General features: G+C 47.4%; 1 protein-coding gene across 1 annotated transcript; it reads left to right on the top strand.

Moving 5' to 3' along the window:
• Positions 1-3,466: 3,466 nt before the first annotated feature.
• Positions 3,467-7,937, top strand: DSEL (dermatan sulfate epimerase like). Its single transcript, XM_039238740.1, has one exon. It carries the CDS (start codon positions 3,805-3,807, stop codon positions 7,441-7,443), a length of 3,639 nt encoding a protein of 1,212 aa, XP_039094671.1. The 5' UTR covers positions 3,467-3,804; the 3' UTR covers positions 7,444-7,937.
• The last annotated feature ends 2,266 nt before the right edge of the window (positions 7,938-10,203 follow it).

The following is a 10,203-nucleotide window of genomic DNA, read 5'->3' as shown; positions in this document are numbered from 1 at the left end:
GAGTTCGGAAGAGAATCCCTGTTTCCCAATGAACCTCAGTAGTTGAGACAGTGCTCTATAGGAGCCCAGTTTTAAAGGTTCAACTCATGTCAATCACAAATGCAGTGCTCACAGAAGGAACTGAGAGACGGTTGATGACGTGAAGAACTTTGAATACAGCGCAGGAGTCAGGTGAAATATCACGCACAAAACAAACGGTCAAAGGGCTGAAAATAAACACAAATCGTAGAGTGCTGGAGTAATTCATTCTAACTAGGGAAACTTAAGAGGTATTTACAGAGGGATTTAAGTATCTAAACTAAGACAAGGAAGATAAAAGAACTTCAGTAGTCAGAGAAATGTCACCTGGTCGCTGGGGAGAGCTTGGGAAAGGACACACAGGGACACACAGGGTAAGTGTAATTAAGGGTGGGCCAAAGCCAAAGCGAATTTGGCCTTTTGGACTGGGGTAGGGGTCCCAAGGGGACAAAATAGAAGAGTGATGAGGTAGAGGCTGCATTTCATCTTCAAGATAAATTATTTGAAATTTATTCTGCCAGTAAGGGTCCACGACTTGATTGTACCAAGAAGTGATCCAAACAAGGGACACGTTTTTAAACGGACACATACGCCCATTTTACCAAAATGGAACGGAGTTGGAAGAAAGTGAAGGTGCCATCAATCCCCAGCTGGGGAATGGGCTTGTTCCTTTGTGAGGCCTGATACTTCACCGGATTCCTACGATTTCTATGTTATTTGTGGCAGTTGAGGTCAGACCCTGGCTTGGCTCAGGCCCAGGTGTAATGTCAGATACGTGTGCGAAATTGCATATGTGAAACGCGACAGGATCCACAGCTGCCTCAGTACGTCCCTGGCATCACACACAGGTGTCGTACCAAATGAGACACACTCTCTTCTGCTTGAATTTTGGTTTTCATCTCTTTAATAAGAGATTCCTTCCACTTGTTTGTCCCCCACCATCTCATATTTATACTGTCGGATAAACTATTTCCATCAATAAAACTGATTAGCCTTTTTGTTTTCCTCTGATGTTTAGCATCTGCGCCCCTGAAGTCATTCTTGTATTAATCTGGTGTATTGATTTTGCTTTTTAAATGACAGCAACCTCAGGCAGGCCGCCTCGCATCCCTTCCCTCCGCAGTCACTGCTCTTCCTTCGGGTAATTCCTGACATCCCACAGCGTAGACCCGGCCGGTCCCGCTTCTCCCACATCATTTGTAACCCTGCCCAGAGGGTCCTGTCTCGCTGCCGCCCGCAGCCCAGGGACAGCAGTCCCTCCCCCGAAAGCCGAAGGGTAATAAGCATCAGCAGGAGACACTCGCACGTCTCAATTCCGCTTGCCCACCGCGGCGGGGAATTCGCGCTCCCTGAGAACCCACCAACTCTGGGAAGGGTACCAGGGATGGGCGTTCGGCCCCGCCCCGGCCCCGCCCCCGGCCCCGCCCCAGCCCGGTTCTCGCCCCGCCCCCCGCCAGCAGCCGTGGTCGCCATCTCCTCCCTACAGGCCCCCGGCTCCAAGGCCCCGCCCCAGCCAGTTCCCGCCCCGCCCAGCGCTGCGTCCCCCCCTCGCACGCCCTCCCGGGGCCTGAGGCCCCGCCCCGGCCCCGCCCCCGCGCGCTGCCGCCCCGCCCCCGGCCCGCGTCCCCCTCGCACGCCCTCCCGGGGCCTGAGGCCCCGCCCCGGCCCCGCCCCCGCGCGCTGCCGCCCCGCCCCCGGCCCGCGTCGCCGTCTCCCGCCCCGCCCGGGCCGCGCGGCCGGAGCTGGCACGGAGCGACGGCGGCCGCGGCTGCAGCGCGGCCTGGGGACTCCGGCGCTCTGCCCAACTTGGCGCCCGCGAGAGCGCCCGTCGCGCGCCGATCTGCCGTCCGCGCTGCGGGGCTGCCCGGAGCGTCCGGCGTCGCCCGAGGGCGGGCGTGTCCTCGCGGCGCGGGGCGGGGGACCGGCGCGGGTCCGCAGCCTGTCGGAGCGCGGGGGGCGCGGGGAGCCCTGCGGGGGGCGGCGCGGCCCGGCTCCCTGCGCGGAGCAGTTTTCTCCAAGTGTCCGCGTCCTCGTTGGGGCCCGGCGCTGCCGGGAGACCCCCTCCACGTCTGCCGAAGGTAAGCGGACCTGGCCACCCAAGGGTCGCTCACCCCAGACCGCAGCCGGGGAGTGGAGGGCGGGCAGCGGAGGACGGGGGCGGCACGTTCGCAGCCGGCGAGGGAAAAATATGCAACAGGCGGGGCGGCCCGGGAAACTAGCGTTCGCGTTTCCTGCGGAGACGAGACTTGTCCGAGACTGAAACTTGCTTGGGTTCTTCCAGACCCGAGACGGGCAGAGGCGGAGCTGCGCCGTCCGTCTGGGTCCGAGCGCCCCCTGGTGGCCTCGCCTAAGGATGCGGGGCGAGGCTACAGGTGAGATTGGAGCCGGACCGCCTTCCTCTCGCTCCCACCCCCGGGCATGGTTTCTCCTTGGAGAAACGTGACTCTTCTGGGCAGTTTCCTGGACCAGGGCACCTTTTGGCCCCGTAAAAGCGAACCCCGCAACCAGAATCACAAAGGTCCTTTCACCTTTTGCTTTTTGCCCTTGAGTCCTTTGTGACCAAAAACACCCCCAGGATTGATTGCAGGACTCCTCTGTGTGTTAACTGCACGTGAATTAATTAAACCGTGTTGAATGAGTCAGGCAAGCCTCGGCTACAACACTGCAGAAGACTTACGTCCTTTAGGCGCTTGTCACCTGCCACCATTCATTGTCAGCCTCACATAAGAGGCAAAAGAGAATCACTTGAGCTGAGATTGTATTCAGAAACAGATTTTATCACGATTCTACAACTTCTGTCAAGAGGTTGTAAAATCACCAATTCGTGTCCACTGCTAGCATATCTGTAGCCTCAGAGAATGTCTTTGTGTTTTTCCCCCCAGAAAGGAGTGTCATGAAAAAGGAACAGAAAAGAACCGTCACTCTCGGTGAAAGGGGAGTTTTCTTTCCCAGTTGGTGGTTACTTCATGATTGGAAAAGAAGTACCTAGGTGGCGGAAGCGATTAGATTCTTAAAATTGTACGGATGAAGCTGATAACAGAAGACATGAAAATACTTTCTCTGGGTCATAATAGGCGATGAGTAAGCCTGAACAAGACAGATTTGAAATGAGGCCAGAAATCCTCAGTTTTTCAAAGCCAAGTGGGACTTTGAACACTTGTTGAGGATGTTCTTTTCCCAAAAATGGAAGAGGAAAAAATTCTCAAAGCAAAAGTGTAAAATGTGGAAGGGAATAACAACCAAGTCGACTCCCAAGAATTTCAGTACTTCATCACCTCCTTTGGGCAAAACATAGGCAGCAGCATCATGCATGAGGGTGATTTTATCACTTGTGTTGGTTTTCTATCCTAGGATCGACTTCTTGATTTGGATTTTGGAGTGATTCTTTTTCTTCTTCTAATTCTTTTTTTTTTTTTTTTTTTACAATGCGTGTTTTGACTCCTCATGTTAGAAAGATTTATGTAAAGGAAGTAAATCCTGAATTCGTAATATGCTGTATCACTGTTTGGTGTGTGATATGGAAACATTAGAGGTCTTAACATTCCTTGAAGTTTTATTGGAAGCCGAGCTCCGTCAGGCACACAGGTAGACAGTGTACGTTTTCTCTTCTCGGCAGCCCTGCTTGCTTTGAATGAACCGAATGTCAGCTGGATTTCACAGCATATACGATTTACAGTCTTTGTTTTATCAAGGCCTTAAGTGTATGTCTTATACTAAGCAGATGGGAAACACACTGAGCCCTGTACTTGATATGTATGCCTGAGGAAGGGAGCTCCTCCATGGATCATGGCGTTAATGTTTACAGGACATTTCTTATTTTTAGCATTAGTGATGTTTGCTTTTTCTACTTTTGAGGAATCTGTGAGCAATTACTCTGACTGGGCAGTCTTCACAGACGCTATAGATCAGTTTAAAACACAGAAAGTGCAAGATTTCCAACCCAATCAAAAGCTGAAGAAAAGTATGCTCCATCCAAGTTTATATTTTGATGCTGGAGAAATCCAGGCAATGAGACAGAAGTCTCGTACAAGCCATTTGCATCTCTTTAGAGCTCTCCGAAGTGCAGTAACAGTTATGCTGTCCAACCCCACATACTACCTACCTCCACCCAAGCATGCCGATTTTGCTGCCAAGTGGAATGAAATTTATGGTAACAATCTGCCTCCTTTAGCATTGTACTGTTTGTTATGCTCGGAAGACAGAGTTGCCTTTGAGTTTGCCTTGGAATATATGGACAGGATGGTTGGCTACAAAGACTGGCTGGTGGAGAATGCTCCAGGGGATGAGGTCCCAGTGGGCCATTCCTTAACGGGTTTTGCCACTGCCTTCGACTTTTTGTATAACTTACTAGATGATCATCGAAGACAAAGATACCTGGAAAAAATATGGGCCGTTACTGAGGAAATGTATGAGTATTCCAAGGTCCGTTCGTGGGGCAAACAACTTCTCCATAATCACCAGGCTACTAACATGGTAGCATTACTCACCGGGGCTTTGGTGACTGGGGTAGATAAAGGATCTAAAGCAAACATATGGAAACAAGTTGTCGTAGATGTGATGGAAAAGACGATGTTTCTTTTGAATCATATTGTTGATGGTTCTTTGGATGAGGGTGTGGCCTATGGAAGCTACACAGCTAAGTCAGTCACGCAGTATGTTTTTCTAGCCCAGCGTCATTTTGGTATCAACAACTTGGATAATAACTGGCTAAAAATGCACTTTTGGTTCTATTATGCTACCCTTTTACCAGGCTTCCAAAGAACTGTGGGGATAGCAGATTCCAATTATAATTGGTTTTATGGTCCGGAGAGCCAGTTAGTTTTTTTAGATAAGTTTATCTTAAAGAACGGAGCTGGAAATTGGTTAGCTCAACAGATTAGAAGGCACCGACCTAAAGATGGCCCAATGGTTCCCTCCACTGCCCAGAGGTGGAGTACTCTTCACACTGAGTACATCTGGTATGATCCCCAGCTCACCCCACAGCCTCCTGCCGAATATGGCGCTGCAAAAATGCACACATTCCCTAACTGGGGTGTTGTGACTTACGGGGCTGGGTTGCCAAATACACAGGCCAATACGTTTGTGTCTTTTAAGTCTGGGAAGCTGGGGGGCCGAGCTGTGTATGACATAGTTCACTTTCAGCCATACTCCTGGATTGATGGGTGGAGAAGCTTTAACCCAGGACATGAACATCCAGATCAGAACTCATTTACTTTTGCCCCAAATGGACAAGTATTTGTCTCGGAAGCTCTCTATGGACCCAAGCTGAGCCACCTCAACAATGTGCTGGTATTTGCTCCGTCGCCCACGAGCCAGTGTAACAAGCCCTGGGAAGGTCAACTGGGAGAATGTGGCCAGTGGCTCAGGTGGACCGGTGAGGAGGTTGGGGAAGCAGCGGGGGAAATCGTTACTGCCTCTCAGCATGGAGAAATGCTGTTCGTGAGTGGGGAAGCAGTATCTGCTTACTCGTCAGCAATGAGGCTGAAAAGTGTGTATCGTGCTCTGCTTCTCTTAAATTCTCAAACTTTGCTCGTTGTTGATCACGTCGAGAGGCAAGACAATTCCCCAATAAAATCTGTCAGTGCCTTCTTTCATAATCTGGACATCGATTTTAAGTACATCCCCTATAGGTTTATGAACAGGTATAACGGCGCCATGATGGATGTGTGGGATGCACACTACAGAATGTTCTGGTTTGATCATCGTGGCAGCAGTCCCATTGCTAGTATACAAGAAGCAGAGCAAGCTGCTGAATTTAAGAAACGGTGGACTCAGTTTGTTAATGTCACATTTCAGATGGAATCCACGGTCACAAGAATCGCCTATGTCTTTTATGGGCCATATGTCAATGTCTCCAGCTGCAGATTTATTGATAATTCCAATTCTGGACTTCAGATCTCTCTCAGTGTCAACAATACTGAGCATGTTGTGTCCATTGTAACTGACTACCACAACCTGAAGACAAGGTTCGATTACTTGGGTTTTGGTGGCTTTGCCAATGTGGCTGATCAGGGCCATATCACCCGATTTGGTTTGGGCACTCAAGCAATAGCAAAGCCCATCAAGCAAGATAGGGTTATTTTCCCCTTTGGATTCAAATTTAATATAGCTGTTGGGTTGATTTTGTGCATTAGCTTGGTGATTTTAACCTTTCAGTGGCGGTTTTACCTTTCGTTTAGGAAGCTGATGCGGTGGATCCTAATCCTCGTTATTGCCTTGTGGTTTATTGAGTTGCTAGATGTGTGGACCACTTGCACGCAGCCCATCTGTGCAAAATGGGCAAGGACGGAAGCCGAGGCAAGCCCGAAGCCTTTGTCTTCAGAAGGGCGCCTCGCTGATCTTCCTGATGTCGTCATTACCTCACTTCCTGGTTCAGGAGCTGAAATTCTCAAACAACTTTTTTTCAACAGCAGTGATTTCCTCTACATCAGAGTCCCTACAACCTACATTGATATTCCTGAAACTGACTTGGAAATCGACTCATTTGTAGATGCCTGTGAATGGAAGGCATCGGATATCCACAGTGTGCGTTTCCGTTTACTCCGAGGCTGGCTGCAGTCCTTAGTTCAAGACACAAAACTACACTTGCAAAACATCCATCTACATGAGCCCAGTCGGGGTAAACTGGCCCAATATTTTACAGCAAATAAGGACAGAAAAAGAAAACTGAAAAGGAGAGAGTCTCTGCCAGAACAAAAAAGTAGAATGAAAGGCACCTTTGATAGGGATGCTGAATATATTAGGGCTTTAAGGAGACACCTGGGCTATTACCCAAGTGCACGTCCCGTGCTCAGCTTAAGCAGCGGGAGCTGGACGTTAAAGCTTCATTTTTTCCAAGAAGTCTTAGGAGTTTCTATGAGGGCATTGTACATAGTAAGAGACCCTCGGGCATGGATTTATTCAATGCTGTACAGCAGTAAACCAAGTCTCTACTCCTTGAAGAATGTACCAGAGCACTTAGCTAAATTGTTTAAAATAGAGGGAGGGAAAGGCAGATGTAACTTAAATTCAGGCTATGCTTTCGAATATGAGTCGTTGAGGAAAGAATTATCAAAACCCCAGTCCAGTGCAGTCTCCCTGTTGTCTCATCTGTGGCTGGCTAACACAGCAGCAGCCCTGAGAATAAATACGGACTTGCCGCCTACCAGCTACCGGCTGATCAAGTTTGAAGATATTGTGCATTTTCCTCAGAAAACCACGGAAGGGATTTTTGCCTTTCTTGGAATACCTTTGTCTCCTGCTAGTTTAAACCAAATATTGTTCGCCACCTCCACAAACCTTTTCTATCTTCCCTATGAAGGGGAAATATCACCAACTAATACTAATGCTTGGAAACAGAACTTGCCTAGAGATGAAATTAAACTGATTGAGAGCATCTGCTGGACACTGATGGAGCGCTTAGGATACCCAAAGTTTATGGACTAAATGCTGCAGGTCAGCAGAAATTTGCACTAACACTTTCCAACACGGTTTGTGGATGTGAACCAGAAGAGTTTGTTTATTCTTGTACTGTGTGCGTGTGTGCGTGTGTGCGCGTGTTCCGTTCGTTACTTGCACAGAGATTATTTTAAAACTAGGCACCGTATTTGGCCTCGCAGGATTTATTTTTACGTCACCGCTTTCCTTGCCTGTGTTTCTGATTTTTTTTCTGTTGAAATGTTCCTGCTACAGAGGCATAGAGGAGGTTACATGATGGTGGTCGGGGAGGTAGGAAGATTTTACAGGCTTGTGTCAAACTCTCTCCCTTGTCTGTAACCGTGCTGATCTATCTTGGAACCTCAAACACTACAAAAGGTCTTTCAATTGCTGCTTTGCCCAAGTGTCTCTTGCTTTCAAGATGGACTACAAAAGTTCCTTATCTTTTTTAACAGATCTTCTAACATTTATCTTGCACCAAAACAAAACAAAACAAACAAAATAAAAACAAGATTTTTTTTAAATGTGTATAATGTTCAGTGATATCACTGGGGATATGGTGAAACCTCCTATCATAACTATAGGATTCCTTCTGGAAAATACAGACAGAAATGCAGAATGAACTTTTTTTTTTTTTTTTTGAGGTCAGAAACTGTGGTCTGAACAGCCTCCTTAAATTTTTTTACTCAGAAGTAATAAGGAGTCAGTCTTTGAACAGTCTGGGTACCAAGGACTGGGAGAGTATTTTAGACTTGCTTGTCTGTTTAAAACTCTCTCTTCTCTTTTTTGCCTCCTGGGAGCTACAGCTGTTCCCATCACACCACTCCCACTGTCCTTTCTGTCACTGTCATGCAAAAGAATCAGTGGTTATTAATTGTGGAAGTCGGGACATTTGTGGGGATTTTTTTCTCCCTGCCCGATGATTAATTTTGCATTAAAGCCCCTAACAGACTTAGGATCAGATTTCATTTTGTGGAATTATCACCGTATGACTCAAAGCGATGCCTCTACCGCCAGTGTTTTTTTAGACTGGAAACGACTTGGAAACCTGCCTGACTTATCTTGCATCCCTTTGAATGAGTTTACAGACTGCCAGTGTCTGCAAAAGTCAAAGGCAAATGGGAGATGATGTCAGAGGCATCTGTTTCCTTTACCATCTGCATCTTATTATAAATGTAGTCGTCATAAAATGTGGTTCATTTTATTTTGGTAGGCTCCAAAATCAAAACGCCATGCCATTATAAGGCCGTGGAGTAATTATAATGCATTGGATGAAAACCATTAGGCAGCGTCCAGCCCTGATGAAAATCTCTGGGCAGATTGCAATCTTCCCGATGCCTCAGACTGTCTTTCCCCCAAGCTCTCAAGCACTTGGGAGTCTGTCATTCTGACCTAGATAAAAACGGTTCTTTCTCAGTAGTTTGTTATTATGTCAAAATGTGCATCCAGAACGATAAAGCTGTGGATATGTTACATTCTGGCTAACCCTAAGCGGGCTGTCATTTTTCTTCCATTAGAGTGTGAATGCAGGCTGCTCCTCCTCCCCTTGATGTACTTCCCTCCCATTGCTTACTGCTTTCTCGCTTCAATGTCAGAATGAATGAGAATCGTATTAATATAGGTTGAGAAGGCAGCTGAGGACCTGAATCTGCAGAAGATTCTCAGGGAAGGTTATTCTTCCTGCCTCAGGACTGTCAGCGAGCACGTGACAGTGCCGCATGGGTGATCACACTCGTTCCATCATTGGTCGTTGTCTGTGTGTCTGCTGTCAGTTCCCAGCATGTGTGATCTCAGATCAGATCAAATGGAAAGGCTTTGAGTTGGCAGTAATATCAGGTCCTATCAGGGTAAGAATTACAAATGTGTGCAGGTAACCACTGCCTTTAAACTTTGCAGAAACACCCCCCAAGGGCAGCAGAGAACCAGATTGAAGATGTGGGGGAATCGGGAGACGAGGAAAATGAATGAGTTCTGTGAATGAATATGGGAATGTGTTCTTAATAGCTAAAGAAAGGGACATATTTTTTTTAAATTTAACTTTTTTTCCAATGTTTGTTTATATTTGAGAGAATGTGAGTGGGGGAGGGGCAGAGAGAGGAGGGAGACATAGAGTCTGAAGTAGGTTCAGCTGTCAGCACAGAGCCCAATGTGGGGCTCGAACTCACAGACCGCGAGATCATGACCTGACCGGAAGATGGACACTCCACTGACTGAGCCTCCCAGGTACCCCAGAAAGGAACCTGTTTACTAAAATGATCTTCGCAGTGTCCTGACTTTCACCCCCACATAGCAATGCCAAGGTGAACTTCCCTGTCACTGTCCCCTCCCACCCTAAGGGAATGTTTGCTGGAGACTTCTATTTGCAGACTCCCCTGTGAGGAAAGTTAGGAGTGAGGGATGACCCAGCCATTGGACATACACACATATGTTCATGCTTGGGAACCCCTGCCTTATAATTGCAATGCCTAAGGTGATTTACTCCCACAATATCCAGGTCTTGCATCCTTAGGGTGTTAGCCTCAGATAAATTCAAATAGCCTCCACATTTAATTTTATTCTTACCATCTTGGAAATAATGCAAGGGATGATTGTCACTACATGACACTTGTAAAGAAAATCCCTGTCCTTTCTGTAAAATAAACCCCTTTCTTTATTAACTTCCCCAAACATGGGTCTAATTGGGATAAAAGCTGTTATTAAAATTTAAGTCTTGAAATTAAAGAAAAAAATTTTGCTGGCAAAAGTAACAAACTCATGGTAATAACATGG

The sequence above is a fragment of the Hyaena hyaena genome, unplaced genomic scaffold, assembly GCF_003009895.1.
Source record: "Hyaena hyaena isolate Hyena2069 unplaced genomic scaffold, ASM300989v1 scaffold_145, whole genome shotgun sequence".
NCBI lineage: Eukaryota > Metazoa > Chordata > Mammalia > Carnivora > Hyaenidae > Hyaena > Hyaena hyaena.
Note: the sequence above shows the minus strand (reverse complement) of the source record. Positions and strands in the feature narration are given on the sequence as shown.